The sequence below is a fragment of the Microcaecilia unicolor genome, chromosome 7, assembly GCF_901765095.1.
Source record: "Microcaecilia unicolor chromosome 7, aMicUni1.1, whole genome shotgun sequence".
NCBI classification, from domain to species: domain Eukaryota; kingdom Metazoa; phylum Chordata; class Amphibia; order Gymnophiona; family Siphonopidae; genus Microcaecilia; species Microcaecilia unicolor.
The window spans coordinates 67,427,007-67,446,822 of NC_044037.1; the positions used below are offsets into that span (position 1 = coordinate 67,427,007).

Genomic DNA, 19,816 nt, shown 5'->3' on the forward strand with positions numbered 1-19,816 from the left:
GGAACGGGAAACTGTTAGAGGAAGGCGGGACCAGCAGCCGTGAACAGGAGGAACAGTGCGGCTCCGCGTTGCGATCTATATTTCTGTTTTTGCCAGCACTGCTGTAACAGCAGCAGCAGCAGCAGTGGTGGCTGCGGCACGAAGGTAGTGTGCAGCAGTGTGCTGGTAAATGTTTAACAACAGGCTCTCTCTCCCCGGTCCACCTCTGCGCCCCCCCCCCCAAAAAAAAAAAAAAAAAACTGCAGAGCTGGCTATAGCCGGGGAGAGAGCCTGGGGGGGGGGGGGGGGGCAATGCATTACTCTCTCCAGGGAAAAAAAAATTTATGATCCCAGGTTCCAATCTAATTCATGTTTAATGTGGGATAAAATGCCATAAAAAAGTAAATAAATATAAACTTTTAACGTTGAGCACCTGATTCTCAAAGTGGGCATATTCCAAACACTATAATGAAAATAAAATGATTTTTTCTACCTTTGTTGTCTGATGAGTTTGTTTTTCTGATCATGCTGGCCCAGTATCTGATTCTGCTGCTACCTGTCCTCTTAACTCCGTTTCCAAGGCTTCCTTTCCATCTATTTCTTTACTTTCCTCCTTTCTTCTTCATTTCTTGACCTACATCCGTAAGTAAAAGCTGGGTCCTCCGCAGACTTGACTGTCCAGTGGAAACAACTTCTGCCTATTTTCTCCATCCACGTGCAGTTTTTCTCCTTTCTTCCTTTTCCCTCATCTCCTTCCTCTCTTTTTCCTCCCCTCCATCCATGTCCAGCATTTCTTCTCTCTCCCTTCCCCTCCATCCACCCATGTCCAGCAACCTTCCTCTCTCCCCTACCCTCCCCTCCATCCACCCATGTCCAGCAACCCTCCTCTCTCCCCTGCCCTACCCTCCATCCACCCATGTCCAGTAACCCTTCTCTCCCCTGCCCTCCATCCACCCATGTCCAGCAACTCTCCTCTCCCCTGCCCTCCCCTCCATCCACTTATGTCCAGCAATCCTCCTCTCCTCTCCCCTCCATCCACCCATGTCCAGCAACTCTCCTCTCCCCTCCATCCACCTATGTCCAGCAACTCTCCTCTCCCCTGCCCTCCCCTCCATCCACCCATGTCCAGCAACTCTCCTCTCCCCTGCCCTCCATCCATCCATCCATATCCAGCAATTCTCTTCTCTCCCCTGCCCCCCTCCATCCATCCATATCCAGCAATTCTCCTCTCTCCCCTGCCCTCCCGCTCCCATCCATGTCCAGTGATTCTCCTTCGCCCCTATCCTCCCCTCCCATTCATATCCACCTGCCCGCCCTCTTCTCCCCCCCAACATCCCCCTTTTTCTTCCTGCCACAGTGCCTGCCACCCTGTGTGGTTTAAATCTTTTTATTACCTCCATCGAAGCGGCCACGTCATTGAAAGCCCTGCTTGTCTCTAGCCTTCCCTTTGTGAGTTCGTTCCCTCAGAGTCCCGCCCTCGTGGAAAGAGAGATGGGCAGGGCTTTCAATGACACGGCCGCTGCAACGGAGGTAAATAAAAGATTTAAACCCCGGTGTGTGGGAATGAGAATGGCGGGAATATGGGCAGAGCCTCTGGGCCCTCGGGCACTGCACGGTTGCCTGAACGGTCAGTCCGCCCCTGCTTGTGACTCCCCCCCCCCCCATGCTGTACATCTACTGTGAATCTAGAACTGGATTTATACATCTTATACTCTTAAGGTTAGATTCAGTAAACGGCGCTCAAAAATTGGTGCTCAATGCTATCCTATAATGGGATGAATGCCCATTGTAAAACAACAGAGTGCCAGTATGCCTGTTGAAACCACGTGTAATTCCCGGTGTCCAATCTGGGTGCATATCCCTGGTATTCTAAAACAGTGCACGCAAATTTTAGGAATGCCCTTGAAACGTCCATGCACCTCCTATGGCCATGCCCCCCCTTTAGGGTTGTGCGTAAATTGTGATACAATAGTACATAGCAAGATATGCGCCCAACTAAAATGGCTAACAAGCCAATGAATTACAATTAGCACCCAATTATTGGCACTAATTGGCTCATTAGCCAAGTTATTTGGGTACACATCTTGGACCAAAATATCAGCTTCCAATTTTGCTGCCTTATATAGAATCTGGGGGCTTGTATTTTGATTTCCAGTCTTCACACATTCTTGTAAAATCTGAATGATAATTTATAGCATTGCTCAACTGCATTCAAACTAATCAATTGGGGCTTCTTTTACAAAGCCACACTAGCGATTCCCATGCGGCAAATGAGAGGAAGCCCATAGGAATTAAGGACCTATTTTACAAAGCCATGCTAGCAATACCAGCGCGGCAAATGAGAAGACGCTCATAGGAATTGCGTCCTTTTATGAAGCTGCATCAAAAGCAGGCCTATGCTGGTGTCACCACATTTTTGATGTGTGCCAAGGTCCCCTTTTACCACGGTGGATAAAAGATAGATTTTTTCGGGAGGGCGGCACTTACCACCACCCATTGAGATGACGGTAAGGGCTCTAGAGCTAACCCAGTGGCCATCAGGTACACATTGGTGCTACAAAAATTCATATATTTTTGCCACACAGGAAATAGCGCACACTGGGGTAGGGAGCTACTACATTGGGCTTACCGCCGCTTCATAAAAGGGCCCCTGAATGAGCTTCCTCTCATTTGCCACACTGAGAATCGGTAATGTGGCTTTAAAAAAAGAGGCCCTGAATGGGCTTGCTATCATTAGCCGCACTAAGAATCGGTAGTGCAGCTTTGTAAAAGAGGCCCTTAAGGATTTTGACATGTCTGTTAGTTGCTCTTCATTCTCAACTGTAAATTCTCTTATGCATTGAACCTTGATGACGTGTAATTAAATCACGTATTCTTAACATGTTTATCTTGCGCAGATTTACAGTTTCGATGAATACAGGTAAATCCAATATAGTCTCCTTGAACCCCATTATTTAGCAGGAGGTGGGGACACGTTTATACGTAGTAATAAAGACATCCTTGCACAAGAAACACACGAGCCTTTACTAAACCGCAGTAGAGATTCCAGGGCGGCAAACATATGTAACGCTACCCATATTTCATCGCATTTGTCGCGCAGGAATCGTTAGCACGGTTTATGGCGCCCACCCCAAAATGAATCCTAAGCAAAAGGCAAACGGATCAATAACCCTCTCCCGTTTAGAAGCACACATCAAGCACCACCTCCTTCCAAACACTCTCAGCTAAGTAAATACTGTATCTTCAGAAAGGCTTCAAATGTTTCAAATCCACAACAACCATTCAGTAATGTGAGTGACGCCAATGTATTACACCCTGAGGACGACAGTCGCACGAGAATGACATCATAAGGGACTACTTGATCACGTGCCAAGGGAGACTGTTCTGGTCCCCGACAGACTTTATTTCCCTTGAGAAATGAGAGGTAGAATGGGAAGAACACTCCGGTCACGTGTAAGGGGAGCGGGCCGTGGAGGGGTTTAGTCATCAACGTTGAATGAGACTGAAGGGCAGGCTTCAAAATGGCGGCCAAGGCTGGAGGTTAGTATTGTTTGTCTTTGATGCGGGACGATAGATAGTTGTTCGGTGGTGCTGAGTGTGTTATCTGGGGAGAGGTGAGTTCGAATGCGGTGGGTTATTTGTAAGGTGGAGGATCGGAATTTATTGGGTGATGTTCGAGGTTGTGAGTCATGGGGTGAAGAAATAGCTTCTTGAAGCTCAGTAGCTGGTGTCTGGGCTAGGGGGGGACGGGACGGGCAGACAGCGGCTAGGAGCTCGGTGGATTATGCCGGAGGATGCGGGATGTGTGGGAGGAGATGGGAGTAGAATGGGGTTCGGAGCTCGGTGGGCGATGCTTAACTGGTAAGTAAGTTGGATGTAGAAAAGAACTTCGTGTTCTTATTTCTTTTGCCTTTAAAAAGCGAGTTTTGTGTGGATGTGTTACGTATAGTTATCTCAAGGTGTAAACTAAAAAGTGTCTTTTAGCTGAGTCTTGGAGTCATGTTTCAGAATTAAAATTGTGATTTCCTAACGCTACAAATAAGTTCCGTTACTTTTACCTTTTTATACGCCCAAATTCTCATGAGATGCCCAAAGGTGCTTTGGGGTCACGATATCTAATTCGTATACGAGCGTTTGTGCAGAGAAAACTTTCTAGTTTGTATTTTCAGTTTTATGCTTTTCTGGGTTTGTGTTTGTCTATTCTTAAATCTAAGGAGTTTTGTCACAGGGTGCTACTTAAATTACATGCCACTTACCTTTACTATTCTGCTACTTTAGATACTCGGACAAACCTTGTGGATTCCTGGGGCTACAGAACAGATTGCTTTCTATCTTTATGGGGAAGGGGAGGAAATACTCTCTCCTACATCCCCTACTTTTCCACTTAAGATCTGCCCTCGATGAGGGTATGCAATTTTACTGAACAAATTTGGATCTCTGGCACACTTGCCTTCTCTCCCACACTAGAAAATCCTCTGTTCCTTGGCTTTTAGAGGGTATTTCTATTTTTTCAAAACTTAGCCGGTGGTGGGAGGCAGGGCTGGTGGTTGGGAGGTGGGATAGTGCTGGGCAGACATACTGTCTGTGCCAGAGCCAGTGGTGGGAGGCGGGGCGGGGATAGTGCTGGGCAGGCTTATACGGTCTGTGCCCTGAAAAAGACAGGTACAAATCAAGGTAAGGTATACACAAATAGTGGCACATGTGAGTTTATCTTGTTGGGCAGACTGGATAGACCGTGCAGGTCTTTTTCTGCCGTCATCTACTATGTTACTATGTTAGTTATGTTAATTGTTAACAGGTCCCACCCTTTAGGTTGGCACCAGGCCTTACCACAGTTCCTGGGGAAAAGCCTCAAGACTGTCTGTTAAGGAGGCTCAAAAGGCCTGATGCACTGTGCTTACTGTACTGGGACTGTTTGCTTTAGACAGGTTGTAGCCAGTCTAAAGCAAATGTTAATTTAGGGAGTAATGCACAAAGGGGTTTTCTGTGGCTCTAATGTGTTCTGTTAAGTAGCCACAGAGCATTCCGGGTAATGCACAGTTCCAGAGCGCCTAGCTGTAATGAGCTAATTTTTCGGCTGCTCTGGAGCTTTTGGAGAGGAGGGAAGCATAAGCAGACAGCTTCAAAGTCTGCCTGCTTGTGCTCCTTACCACCCCCTCCCCCCAATCATTTTTTAAAATGTTCACTGGACCACCAAGTATTCCTTGGGGTGCGGGGGTTGTCGGGGTTGGGTTGGGTCATGCATCACAACCGGCGAGCTATGCACAAAGGGGGATCGATGCAGTTCATTTGCATGTGATCTTTGTGCACTGGTTGCTGTTTGCGACTTTCTAAATTTTACTGAGGCAAACATATTTTACGGCTGCCTTTGTACAAAGGGCCCTCAGACAGCAAACAACCTCATTTTGGAAGGTTCACTCCTATATCTGCTTGCTTCTCTTATTATATCTTTTTGGCATGTTGGTGGAGGAGTAACTTAGTGGTTAGTGCAGCGAACATTGATCCTGGGGAACTGTTTGATTCCCGTTGCAGCTTCTTGTGACTGAGCAAGTCACTTAACACCTCATTGCCCCAGGTACAAATAAGTACCTGTATACAGGGTTGCCAGGTAGAAATTTTTTTTCCAGCCCAATCCGGGCCAGAAACCCGCCCAAACACAAACCCCGCCCCTGACACCCCCGCCGTCACCGGCCCCGCCCCTGCCGTCACCGGCCCCGCCCCTGCCGTCATCGGGCCCGCCTCCCACGTCATCGGCCCCGCCTCCCACGTCATCGGCCCCGCCTCCCACGTCATCGGCCCCGCCTCCCACGTCATCGGCCCCGCCTCCCACGTCATCGGCCCCGCCTCCCACGTCATCGGCCCCGCCTCCCACGTCATCGGCCCCGCCCAAAACGTCACTAACCCCGCCCCCCGCGGCCGAAAAAAATCAAAAAGCCGCCCGGAAGCCTAAAAAACCGCCCAAAAAACCGCAACCCGCCGCGGGCAAAAATTTCCCGCGGCGGGGCGCGGAAAACCGCCCAATTGGGCGGTAAAACCGCCCACCTGGCAACACTGCCTGTATATACTATGTAAACGCTTTGAATGTAGTTGCAAAAACCACAGAAAGGTGGTATATCAAGTCCCTTTCCCTTTCTCTTCTTTTCTTTTGCCCTGGAACCTGAGTTTGCTTGTCTGTGCTTATGTAATCATGGCAGAAAAGAAAAAATCCTTTTCCCCTCCAAAATTAGAACTTAAAACAGCCTAAGGGACCCATGTAGCAGCTCTTCTGGGCACTTCCAGTTGAGAACCCAGTTGAGAATCCAGCTAGAATAATTCTAGGGCTCAATTCCCCATGCAGTTTCTATAGTAGTTTCACTGGCGAAGGGGCATGTTATCAGAATTCCACCTTAAGTAACAAGGGTCTTTGTTGCTCATATTCATTGAAAATAAACTTAACTTCTAGTTAGTAACTTAAATGCAGCTAGTACAAGCTGCATTACTAAATAGTTTATTTCTACAGGCGGCATTGTTATGATGGTTCAAAAAAACTGCAGAGCAACAAAAAATTGTAATAACCAATATTACTCCTAAAAACCAATAGTAACCCCAGGGAATGCAGACAGAGGTATGTTAAAAAATAAACCTGTATAGCCCAGGGTGCCTACATAGATGGTGCACCCCTAACAGGGCACTTATCACCAGTTTCAAACTGAAAACCAACTACAGCAATAAACAACAGGGAGAAAACCTCGCTGGAGCAAAAAAACAGAACAGAATAAACTGCAAAATCTCTACAAGGATTAGTATTGGCGACTACAAAGACCTACTAGACTATTGCAAAAAAAACTAACAGGAGAAAAGGAATTAGTTTTACTTAGCTTCTCCACCCGGGTGGTAATCATCGCTTTCATCAGATCCACCAAAAATCTTCATACCGGGTCCCAATGCGTGGTAGAAATCCTTAAAGCCAGTATAGCTCCCCTGACAAGGAGCCCCCATGTTTCACTTCTGACTCGGGGGGACTTGCAATCCCATCTGTGTAGGCACCCTGGGCTGTTGAGATTTCTTTTTTTTTTTTAACATATCTCTGCATTCCCTGTGGTTACTATTGGTTTTTAGGAGCAATATTGTTGTTATTGTTATGATAATGCATTGTCCCTGCTTCAAAGGTGGGGCATTGTCCCTGCTTCAAAGGTGGGTCTTCATTGCTGAACCTATGTTCTAATTTCTAGATGTAATTAGCTTTTTGACAACAATAAAAGCATGTGTGGTTTTTTTTTTTTTTTGTAGAGAAAAAAGATGAGGTGTATGAAGTACTGGACCTGACTGAATATGCAAAGCAGCAGCGCTGGTGGAACAAGCTTTTTGGAAAGAATTCTGGGCCTGTTGCTGAAAAGTACTCTGTAGCAACACAGCTTGCTATAGGAGGAGCAACAGGATGGTAAGAGAATTACTGGTCAACATTTAATAATGACATTCTTGTGTTATTTTTGCTTTTCTCAGAGTGCTACAATGCTTTCAAAATTGAATTCATTTGTGTGAATGAATTGGCACATTTGAGCGATATTGCGTTGGTATACTGGTGTTTGTAATACAGCTGCTTGCCACCTTTTTGTAATTCCAAATTTTATTTTATTTATTTTTTTGTTGGAAAGAATAAAAAGCTTCCTAAATGAACACAAACACAATGTTGGGAAAATTATACATAAACCAACTGATATTAAGTCAGTTGCGCTTGGCTTTTTCAAAAATTTTGTTGTTTTTAACATTGACGCCAGCTAAAGTTTAGCCCCAGACATTCAGTGCTTGTCCATAGCATTGAACATTGGTGCTAATTGCAGGAGCTTAAGCAGGTCCTAGCTGATATTCAAGTGCTCCTGTTATGCAGGCCGTGGCTGAATATTGACTGGCACCTGCACACCCAGGGCTGTGGACTCCATCTTCAAAGTAAAAACTTACAACATTTATAATGGTTAAATTTATTTTATACTTGTATATTTTTTTGTCCTGTTAAAGGCCTGAAAAAGTGAATATTAAGTTTTAATCAGTAGGAATTCACCAACCTGATGTGACATTCTGGTTGATGGGATGGTATTTAAGACCATCACTTACATCGGTCAGTCATTGGCTGCTTCATCTTGTAACTGAAGGGAAGGAGACATTGGGAATTTTGCTTTACAATTTTTAAAAAATATAAATTCATAATGTCAAAGAAGCTTCCCATGAATCTGTATTTGAGCATTTCACCATAACTCAAGATGGAAAATATTTTGTGTGTAAATGTATGGCACAGGACCCAGATGCTGTGATGCCAAGATCAGCATGTATTCAGGCAGTGATATTGCTCCTACAAGAGCTTCTAGTCTTTTATAGCACTTTCATCCAGAAGTATTCAAGGCTGTGAGTGAAAAAGATGGCAAAAGCAAGGAACCAATGCCCAGTACTTCCAGCCAGGCAAAGGATCAGAAAACTTCAGACATCATACGCTGTATTGTGCATACTCTCTGCAGCCGGCAATAAGACAGTCTGTAAGAAGGACATGCTGCTGCTCTGATTGACAAGGTGAGGAATATGGTGCCAGAACACCTAAAGTTGCTTTAATTTTGAAGATGTGCAGGAAAAGTGGCTATTATTGATCCAGCCATATTCTGGGCCAGTATCTACTTAACATCACCTGAGTTTGAATTTGATTTTGAATATATCTGGATCAGAAGGAGCTTGCAAAGCATCTCTGCATAGAAAAGGATTCCACTGAACTCAGAGAACAAATTAACTAAATTTCTCACTTGCATTGTCTTACTCTCATTTCTTCATAATTTCTTTTCTCCATGTGTGTCTATTCATAGTCTTCCTGCAGCTTCTCACCCTTTCTCACCTTTGTTTCCTTTTTCTCTCCACCATGAACTCCCCCCCCCCCCCCCCGCAACTCACATAAGCCTTTTGAACCCCTCTTTTCCCAATCCCACTTATATGCTCTCCATTTCTTCCAGCTTCTTTTTTTTCTCTGCCTGCTTCCTTCGCCCATGTTCCATTTCCAAGTTTCTCAAAGGCTTTCTATTCCTCACACAGCTCCACTCCCTGTCCCCATCACCCAGCCTGTCTTCCCCTTACAAATCCTTTCTACCTCTTTCAGCCATTCACAGCAGCATCTTTCCCAGTGTTTTTTCTTTTTCATCTTAACTGCTTAACATTTTACTTTTGGCAACACATGTAAAACTGTCATGCCAAAGTTACGTCTCCCTCCTTTCTACTGTGTCTGCAGCACTTCTGTCTTAGGCTACAGAAGCTCCCTCCTCTCCCGACAGCCTATTGGTCAGACAAAGCTAGCCAATAGGCTACAGGGGGAGGCAGGAGCAGTAGATAGGATACAAACATTATGAATTTATATTAAAAAAAAAAAAATTTTCAAAACAAAAATTCCATTCTGTAGGGGAAGACAGGAAGGAAACACTTTCCTTCCTGTCTTCTCCTACAGAATGGAATGTTTGACTCCTTAAATATAAATTCATGTCAAAGAAGCTTCCCTTGAAGTCGGCTGTATTTGAGCATTTCAGCATGACTCAAGATGGAAAATATTTTGTGTGTAAATGTATGACACAGAACCCAGATGCTGTGGTGCCAAGATCAGCAATGATACAAATGCTCCTACAAGAGCTTCCAATCAAGACATTTACAGTACTTTTTATCCAGAAGTATTCAAAGCTGTGAGTGAAAATGACAGCAGAAGCAAGGAACCAATGCCCAGTACTTCAGCCAGGCAAAGGACCAGAAAACTTTGATTACAAAGTATTTTGTCAGTGACAGTTACTGTATCATACAATTTATTGTAAATGATATTGTACCTCTATCATTATTACCAGCTTTTTATAGGTCTGAATGAAGAAGTAGCCCGCAAATTTGGTGTTTCTGTGCGAAGACAGTGCTAGTAAAATGGTATGTGAAGAAGTCCTTAAAAAAAAAAAAAAAGAACTTGAAAGTTTTTTTTTTTTGTGGTTTTTTTTAAGGGTTGCTTTTGTATGTCAGATTTTTGTTTGCAACAAGAATGAAATAGTTATCAAGACACACAGCTCATCACACCAGCAAGTTTCTCCGTAGTGTAAAAGATTCTTCATGATTATGAACTTGAAATGTTTTTCTTTAACTGACAGTGCTTCAGACAAGCTAAGCACAATTAATGAATGCAGGCAATGAATGTGATCAACGGCTAGAAGAACACTTCAGAGATATAGGAATGTTTGAAATTGAAGAGCAGGCACCTGCAGCTGAGGAGCAAGCTGAAGTTGCAGTAGAACAACAAAAAAATGATGGTCTTTAAGACCTTGTAGTAGCTGCCTCAAAACTCTCCCAAATTCAATACATGCTGCTTCTCTGATTAGTATGTTGAGGAAAGTTATTGCTGCCAGAACACCTAAAATTGATTCCATTTTGAAGAGATGAGCTGGAAAAGGGGCAATATGGATCAAGCCACATGTTGGGGCAGTACCTAATTAATGATTCAGCGCTTGTTTGATCTGAAACCCTTTCTTGTGAACATGGTCAACCCTCAAATGATGCTAAGTAAAAGTCAGTGGACGCAGGTGACAGAATTGGAAGAGTTGCCTCATCGCCCATTTACAGTGACTAAAAAATTACAAGCTGAGGATTTACCTCCAAGCATATTCTTGGAATGGAAGAACCTGATGTTTCATCTGTCCCAAAAAGGAAGGTTAATTGCAAATGGCATTTCTGCTTCAATAAAGCAGAGAGGCACAATTACTAGAAAATAAAATTCTTTTGGCAGTTGTTTATGTAGGCTTAATGCATCGGATTGTTGTGGTATGATAAACCCTCACCAAAGGGAAAGGTGCTCTCTGTGAGATCGCAGTTAGGATAAATGGGTCGCAGGAATGTCAGGAGGAAGAATTTAAGGAGTCTGAAGACACTGCAGCACTAGTCATTTGAGAATGAATTTGATTTTGATAAATATCTGGATCAGAGAGTGTGCAGAGCATCTTTCTCCACATAGAAAAGGATTCCTCGAAACATATAGGGGCTGATATTCAGACCACGGGAGTTTGACTAACTCCTGTGACTGGCATTGAATATCCAGTTTAGTTTTGGCTGGTTTAAAGATAACTAGGTAAGTCGATATTCAGACTTAGCCGGTTATCTTTAAACCTGCCAAAGATATCCCATGTTTTCATGCGGCCAAATATGGCTGCTAAACTGGCTTTAAAAATCAGTAGATGGTCAGTTATAACTGGCTCTTTGCTGCTAACCGGGGATATTCAGTGGGGGATAGCTGGTTTTCTCCCCCGCTGAATATCGACAGTCAGTTAAGCACTATTCCCTCCAGTAGTCATCTGGTCATTTAGGGCACTTTTTTGTGCCTTGTTTGTTATAAAAACGGGTCTAGCTCAAAATGTCTTAGTTTTAGTCCTGGACTAAAACTAAGATGTTTTGAGCTAGTCCTGGATGGTTTTTCAGCCATTATGGCTGAAAAATATCCAAGTGTTAGAAATGCCGAGATCCGATCCTGCCCTTAACACACCCCGACACACCCCCTTGTGATTTGAATGCACTTCTGATGGGCTTCATAGAAGACACCTAAAAATTGGTTTTGAAATTACCAATTTGGAAATTTTTGTGAGGAAAAACATCCAAATGCAGATTTGTCACTTTTTGGACATTTTTCTCTTGAAAATGAGCTCCTTCGTAACTTTTAAATAACTTTTTTCCTTGAATAAATACTTTCCTTTGTGTTCATTTTTGCTTATTATTTTGAATTGCTTATAAATATTTAAAAATATATATATTAAGGGGCACTTTTATTAAACTGCTAAAAACTCATGGCGGTAAAATGGCTGTATTTCCATATTTTTCTTTAATGGCCATGTTCTAATTTCCCGGTTAGTGCATGGCAATTATTGTGGGAGTTGTTAGACACCTGTTTTGTAGGCACTAAGGTCTCCCTCACTAACACTGCAGTAATCAGGCAGTGTGTGGCAACGTGCCCGTGCTATCCGATTAGCGCAGGGCACGTCTACTCTGTGCCTGTAGTTGCGCCTCCTTTTCTGAAAAAAATAATAAATTATTTTTCCACATGGGATTAGCATGTGCTGATGGGCACACTACTGCGTGACGCCTCGTTGCCTCCTGCAGCAGTGCTTTTTGCCAGGTGGTGGGCATGCAGTAATGCCCACCACGGCTTAGTAAAAGGGCCCCTAAGTGTGTAACAGTGTGTTGCATTTTTTTTTCTTCAGGTTCTTTGTTCAAACTTCAAATTTATGTTGTGGTATATTAGTCCTAATTTTGTACATAAAGAAATATACTATGTTTCTGTAATATAATTTCTCTCCAATTTACTTACATAGTCTGAATAGGACAGTAGAAAAATAGGAGTCAGTCAAAGGTCTAGTGTACCAACTCCACAGCCCTGCGCATAACCCTCATTGCTTTCGTCCTCCAATTCCCACCTACCTCGGATCCTCGGTGGTCCAGCGGGGACAGGCGTGAACCTCATTCACTCCTGCCCTTAGCAGCTGCATGATTAAAATTGCTGTCATCCCAGTAGCCAAATAAAATGTAACCCTTCTTGGGGAGTAAGTTCCAGCATGTAGGAAAATACTGAGAAGTCTTGCTGGTGGATAGTACATTGTGCAGTTTCTTATGATGATGGTACAGGTAGTGATGCTTTGTGAGAGGACCTTAGAGGTCTCAAAAGGTGTGTAAAGAGCTAACATATTTTTAAACACTCTTGCCCATTTTGTCTGAACCTTGAAAATCAAACATATAAATTGCGAGTGACTGTACTAACCCGCAGATGCGTAGAGACTTCCCTCTGTGCCCCGCCCCCGCATCAATACGTGATGACGGGGGCGGGACAGAGAGGGAAATTGCAGGGAGGGAGGGAACCGCCGAGGTCGCCACCGCTCCCCCCCCCCCCCCCGAGGTCGCTGCCACCGCTGCCCCCAATCACAGTCGCCGCCGCCTCCCCTCCACCCGGCCCGGGCCCTGTCTTCGCTATTGAACTTACAGCACCGAAAACGCAGCAGGCACATCAGCTGAGCTCCCATCGGCTTTCCTTCCCTGCCTGTGTCCTGCCCTCGTGTGATGTAACGTCGGCGAGGGCGGGACACAGGCAGGGAAGGAAGGCCGATGGGAGCTCAGCTGATCTGCCTGCTGCGGTTTCGGCGCTGTAAGTTCAGAGGTCCCGGGTAGAGGGGTGGCGGCGGCGACTCCGGGGGGGGGGCAGTAGCGGTGACCTTGGGGGGGGGGAGGGCAGGAGAAATGCTGGACATGGGAGGGACGGAGGGGGGCCTTGGAGCTGGGAGAGGGAGGGACAGAGGGCCTTGCAGCTGGCAGGGAAGGAGGGAGCATGCTGGACATAGGAGGTCAGAAGTGGGGGGTCTTGGAGCTGGGAGGGAGGGACAGAAGGGGGCCTTAGAGCGAGCTGGGAGGGAATGGGGCATTGGAACTGGGAAGGCAGGCAGGGGCCTTGGAGCTGGGGGGGGGGGGGAGGGAGCCCCTTGGAGCTGCCAGGGAAGGAGGGAGGGCAGGGGGCCCTGCAGCAGCGAAGTGGGGGGCAAGGGGGCCTTGCAGCGGCGAGGGGAGGGAGGGGGCCTTGGAAAACCCCCATACCAATATTCGCCCGTTTTAATGGCTAGTAAAATATAGTTTTAAATGTAGCTCTGTAAGGTTCTGGTATCCAGGCAGGGTCTGATTTCATGCCAGCTGCAGTATTCTGTATTAGTTGGAGTTAGTGCAAACTTTTTGGTCTGACCAGTGTATTACAGTAGTCCAGTTGTGATGTTATGGCACAGACCACTGTGGTCAGATTTGTCTTTTCAGTATATGGAGAGAGATTTTGTAGTTTATTGCAGGTGATGGGAACAATTTTTAAATGTTGTTTGAATTTGTGGGATGAAAGGAATCAGTCTTGTAGTATCCCAAGATTCCTGACGTGTGTTTTTAGAGTAGTTCATATTTCCCAAATGTATTTTGAAGTACTTGTGTTAGGAACCCACAACATCTGTGTTTTGCTTGGGTCAGGCAGAGTTTAAATATGACAAGTATTTATTTAATATGCTGTAGCATAAAGATCATGGAATTGCTCCTTTCAAGGCAACACACGTACATACTAGTTCTGTGAAATGATCTGAATTCTTTACCCTTTAGGAACTCTGTCTACCCTATAAAAATCCCTATCCCAGGTGGGCCGGCTGTGATTCAGATATGTATTGTAAATTCTACTGTCAAACCTAGTAAACCATATAGCTTTCTTACTGGTTATATATGGTGACACTTAATGACTGAACTACTGGTTGCTATCGGGACTGTAGCGAGGGAGGTGGGGGCACCAAAGTTGTGCCCCATCCTTTGCTGCCTCTGCTCACCCTAGCACTTAGGATTTCATGCCCCTGAATGTGTTTTTTGCAGACCTGCCTCTGTGTGGCTCCCACATTGCTCTGTGATTTGGCTCTCTAAGGTTGAGTTGCACAATGCAGAAATTTTGGGCTGGTCTCGTGGTTTCAAGTCTTGTGAGACTTCCCAAACTCTCTAAGTTTGAGCCACATATCAGTGTAAATGTGGGTAAGGGGAATAGGTGCCAGACTCCAAAACAGTAGTTGCCTGGAGTGACACAGAGCACAACTAGGTGAAGGGGGTGGGGAGAGGAGAGGAAGTAATGAGAGAGAACCTGGGGTGGCATTGGTAACGGCAACTGGAGATTGCTGCTGCCTGCCCTACCCTAGACCCAGTTCTCGAGCATTCCTAGCCAGTCAGGCTTTCAGGATATCCTTAATGAATATACAGGAGATAAATCTGCATACCAAGGAAACAGTGCATGCCAATCTCCTGTATACATTTGAGGGTATCCTGAAAACCTGACTGGCTGGGGTGCCCCAAGAACTGGGTTCAGAACCACTGCCTTAGGACTACTGGGGCATCCTTCAGGTAGGCCCAGGGGGACTACAGAGGGTGGTAGTGGTCCTCAGGAGGAGGTAGATGCACTGAGGGTGAGAGAGAACTTTTTTTTGGAGGAGGTTGAATGTGCTGTAGTGGTGTGGTGTGGGGGGGGGGGGGGGGGGGGGGAGAGCTCTTGTGAGATACCATGGTGGACAAGTCACACCGGGCACAATTATAGCTTGCTAGGGCCTGGTTGCTGTGTACAATCTAGTAATGGAGAGCATGGCTATACCTGTTGCTTTGCTACAATGGCATCCTGTGGCTTAAATGTAACGTGCATTCCCCCCCCCCCCCCCCCAAGTATAATGGATACCTAATGGTTAGCTATACCATCACACTTGTTTGACAAGAATAAAATGAAACCAGAGTGTAAATGGAGCAGCTTCAAAACATTGATACTGCCTCCTCTCCAAGTTGGAGGTGGCACAGAACTGCATGCACCTAGAGAAGTTGGAGAGTTCTAAGCTGTCCTCCACATACCCTTCCCCAATTGTGCTCTAACTGAAAAGAAAGTAAGTTTGTGCTGCAGGTTCCCTAGGAATAAAATGGGTCCTTTGGCAGTGGGCGCTGTTAATAAATGACCCCCTAAGTGTTGGCAGCCTTTTCTACTGACAGGGTTCAATCTTTAACAGCGTTCATTTTGAATAATAGCTTTTTATGTTTTTTTTTTCTTCTCCTGACTGAAAAAAGAAAAACTGAATAGTGTTCTGTACTGGCAGGCAATTCCATACTTTTTTTTTTCTTTTTATGTTATCAGAGTCCCCTTTCCCAGCTCACTAGACTGCTGTTTTCTTAATCTTTTGACAGGTGTGCTGGTTACCTATTCAAGAAAGTTGGAAAGCTGGCAGCAACAGCAGTTGGAGGTGGTTTTTTCCTCCTTCAGGTACTTGTGATCTTTGAAGGTTTTAAAGATTAAGACTTGGGGGGGGGGGGGGGGGGGAAGAATCTTGTTTGGGTTGTCCTGGAGAGTAAGAGCTGAATGCTCTTGTAGTAATTAGAGCAGACCATTGTCCTGGGTATTTCATGAATGAAATTTTGGAACATTTAGGAAAGATCATGGTAACATTTTTATAATTTTACAAATGCAAAGATAAACCTAAATTCCTGATCACAAGAAACTATTAATCTCGTGGGAAAAGACAAGATCTAGAACTTCTAGTTTTATTCACTGGGCTAATTTCTATTATAGTTGTCACTATTGTGGAGAAAGTTTGTGCCCAGAATTGCTGAAGTCTTGTAGCAAATGTTCAGTAGTTCCTGATAAGTAGATATCTTAATGGCTTTTTCTCTTTTTATAAGTAGATTAGAGATGGGTTTTCTTTTAAATCTTCACTTTTAACAGACTAGAGCAAGTGTCTAGAGTGTGTTGTGCTTTTAAAATGACTTGTTTAAAAAAATAAAATTCTGTTATGCAGATTGCAAATCATTCAGGTTATATCAAAGTGGACTGGAAGCAAGTTAACAAAGATGTGAACAAGGCCAAGCATCAACTGAAAATAAACAATGTCACTGGCAAGCCAAGAGGTGAAGTGGGAAGCAGGGTTGAAGAGGTAAGTAACAGCCTGGAGTTGGGGAAAAATGTGCTCTCGATTTCACGAAATGCTCACTTTTTTTAAGTTCACAATTCTTTCCCATTAAAGCTGGGCAGCTGAAGCAGATACTTGGTGACTTCAGCTATTTTATGAAAACCTTTTTCTTTTTGTTTAATATTACCTTTCCTGGTGGAGAGTGGATGGGTCTAATTTGTATGTAAGTGGGAGGCTGTTGAGCGTTACTCTTAATTACATACAAGGTGGCACAGAGGAATCATTCCCTTTTTGTTTTTGCATTTTTGTCCAGGTGAAGATATTTGTAAAGAAGAATGCTGTCCTGACTGGAGGATTTGCTGCAGGATTTCTGCTTGGCATGGCTTCTTAGGAAGAAGATATATCACATGTTGTGCTGTTTGCCCTTCCACCTCCCCATAGAGATGGATGGTGTTTTTGTTTTGGTGATGACATTAGGTTCTTCTCCCTTCTATTAATCCCTCAACTGTGCCACAGCTTTTTTCCTGACATCCCTTTTGAGTTGTTCTAGGATGTCAGCAGTTCAAGAGAACTTCTTGAGCCTCAGTTTAAATGATAAATCAGTTTTATTGTCCCTCCCCTTTATTTTTTTTTTTTTAAACATAGCACCATTGGCTTTCTAAGTTAAACCAGTTCTATTTTATTTGTATCTTGAACTATGTGGAGTTGGCCATTAAACAGGTTAGCTATATGGCAAATTGCATTACCACACTTAGTTATACACAGTAGTACCATATATGCTTATAAGAAAAATCTCAAACTCTGAAGGAGTAAAATCTAAGTGTTCCTTCTTGTCACCCCCTCACAAGGTCCAGCTGCTGCTTGTGGTACATTTTATTTAAGAAAATACATTTTTTATTATCGCTGGGAATGGGTTATAGATGCCCTTAGTGAATGAATTAACTGTCCTAGTTTGTGGAAAAACTGACTGGATTTTAAATGGCCCAGCAGCAGCCATTTATATCCCTCAGTAACCAGCAGAATGAGGAGAGGTGCAGAGGAGTATTTGGTATCCGTTAGAGTTATTTATGCCGAGCTTGGCTTACAGAGCTGGCACAGGCATTGGAAATTCTGAACACTAATTCAGCCTGTTTAGGATACATTTGGTTCTATGAACTTCTCTAGCTTTATTGATTTAAAGTTGCGCGTACATTTTGCTATGGTATGAATGCTTTTTTTTTTTCCTCTCTCTATTGCTTGTAAGGTATTTATCCATTTTGCCAGTGAAGCATATTGCACTATAAAAACTGAGCTAATCTATACAAAACCCTTTTGTTTGAGGGTTAGTGAGAAATTTTTATAATAGTCTTAGCATAATCAAAGGGTCTGTAAATCGCCTTTCTTATATAGTATAATGGAGTTTTCTTTCCACGTATATTCTGATACTTGAAGAATGCATAGTGGTGTGGTTAGGTGTCTAAGACAGAGCTTCTCTGTCTGACTTCCTTGATTTCTGTGCTCTAGCTAATAGAAGAGCAGATTTTACAGTAACAGAGCATATCAAAGCTCCTGTGGTACAGAAGGAGCTGTTTAAACAACTTTCCAAGACAGGTTTGCACGTATCCCTAGGTTTTACATGTGAGGGTAATCTGGTGCCCTACAATAGAAAGATGAGGTAAGGATTCAGCTTCTAACCTGTCTTCAACTTCTAGTTAATCTTGATTTTTCCGTTAGACATTGGGTCCCCCCGTCCCCCCCCCCCCCCCCCCCCCGCATGTGATGTTATGCTAGTAGGAGAATAACTTGAAAAACAATGTGCTCAAGGAGAGAGAGTTGGCTCTTGTACTTGTAGCCCAGGCACTGACCTCTGTTTTAGGGGCACTTTCTTCTGATGTAAAGGGACGGAGTGATCTGAAAATAAATGACTCCCCTTAATTATCATATTCTATTTCTACCTCCTTGTGCCTCCGTCAGCTTTGGCCTGCATTCTTAGAATAGAGCTTAGTGCATAAATTGTGGGGTTTTTTTTTTGTGGGGGGGGGGGAAGAAGAAATCCTTTGGCTTGAGTTTCGCTCCGTTCAGTTAAAGCTTGAGTTGTGGTAGTTTTGCTGCTGTTTGAGGGAGGTTAAGACTCTTCTCGAAAGAGTGACACCATAGAGGTGATCTGACTGCTGCTGCTTAAATCTTTTACTTTCCTTTTGAGAAGGAAAACCCTGAGGATCCAAGCCCTTATTTTTTTTATCGAGGGCTTGCTTTCCATAGTAACATGTAAAATCATGAAAACTTGAATTGGACATGATTTAACATCAGTGATATATATATATTTTTGGGGGGGGGGGGGGGGGGGGAGAGAAAATTTGTTTAGGGCTCTAGACTACAGTGACATGACTCCCAGATGGAGTCTTGATAATGGATTTGTTGCTAGTCTCACCTGCCATCATCTAAAAGGTTTATTCTGCCTCGTTCCTGGGTGGAGAAATTAATTCACTAGTTGCACTTGTATGAATGAGATTTAAATAGAGCATTACCAAGATCTGAATATGCACTTATTTTAATCTCATTTTTTTCTACTCCGAGCCTCCTTTATTTTTTTTTTTTTTTTAAAGCTTTTATCTGAGTCAACAAACAGCAGGACTACAGCCCCAATTAAAGTTTAGCGAACAGGTCTGATGTGGTAGTTCTCAGTTAGTGGAACACTTGTACCAGGTTAGTGAAAATGTATGTGTGAGGATAAAACAATTTGTGTGTTTTACACAACTATTTTCCATCTCATTCAAAACTGTTTTAATGTTGATGTGTAAGCTATTAAGCTTTCATATGTAATGTGGAGTTAGAATATAGAAAGACAAGTGTGAAATACAATGAATTGTTCAAAGAAGCTTACTGTGTAGGTGTGCTGTATGGTGTGTGGGGAGATGTGGAATAAAGTGTTCTACAGGAATGGCTTAGGAAGGACTCTCTTGTACTTTCTCTATATATTCGGATGCTTTCCTTTCTGTAGCCCATTTTAGTCTTGGGGAAAACAGTACCTGTTCTGTGCTCAACCCTATCCTCCAATCTGCTCATCTCTGTAATCTGATCTTTCCACTGTATTTCTCTGCTACATCTAGTGGGAGGCAGTTCCCACCTTTCTCCCAGGGTTTCAAGTTTTAACCTTTTAAGCCTGTCCCTTTATGCCTAAACCAATTGGCCATTTTAGTAGCCACCTGCTGGACAGACTCCATCCAGTTTGTACCCTTAAGAACATGAGCACACCAGATTTGCACGAGTTGAGCAGTATGTTGCACTGAGTTCTGAAGTCTGTCTTGAGTCTTTTGACAGCCAGTTGTTTACTGTGTAAGCATCAGCAGTATTTTGCTTATATCCTGTTATTACAACTTCTGTATTGTCACCTACTACAATGTAGG

The 19,816-nt window shown here is 43.9% G+C and overlaps 1 protein-coding gene across 2 annotated transcripts; it reads left to right on the forward strand.

Moving 5' to 3' along the window:
- Window positions 1–3,350: 3,350 nt before the first annotated feature.
- On the forward strand, window positions 3,351–19,355 carry FUNDC2 (FUN14 domain containing 2). Of its 2 annotated transcripts, none has more exons than XM_030209390.1 (5): window positions 3,351–3,519; window positions 7,249–7,399; window positions 15,712–15,787; window positions 16,320–16,454; window positions 16,744–19,355. In XM_030209390.1, exons 1-5 carry the CDS (start codon window positions 3,501–3,503, stop codon window positions 16,819–16,821), a joined length of 459 nt encoding a protein of 152 aa, XP_030065250.1. In that variant the 5' UTR covers window positions 3,351–3,500; the 3' UTR covers window positions 16,822–19,355. The 2 variants fall into 2 exon arrangements, with proteins under 2 accessions (XP_030065250.1, XP_030065249.1); XM_030209389.1 differs by lacking the exon at window positions 3,351–3,519 and adding an exon at window positions 3,770–3,840.
- The last annotated feature ends 461 nt before the right edge of the window (window positions 19,356–19,816 follow it).

Bases quoted from the DNA above. Each gene is read 5' to 3' on its own strand.
- FUNDC2 (XM_030209389.1), top strand. From the start codon at position 3,774: ATGCGGGATGTGTGGGAGGAGATGGGAGTAGAATGGGGTTCGGAGCTC. The intron at 3,841-7,248 runs GTAAGTAAGTTG...TTTTTTTTGTAG, and splicing joins CGGTGGGCGATGCTTAACTG to AGAAAAAAGATGAGGTGTAT. The intron at 15,788-16,319 runs GTACTTGTGATC...TCTGTTATGCAG, and splicing joins GTGGTTTTTTCCTCCTTCAG to ATTGCAAATCATTCAGGTTA.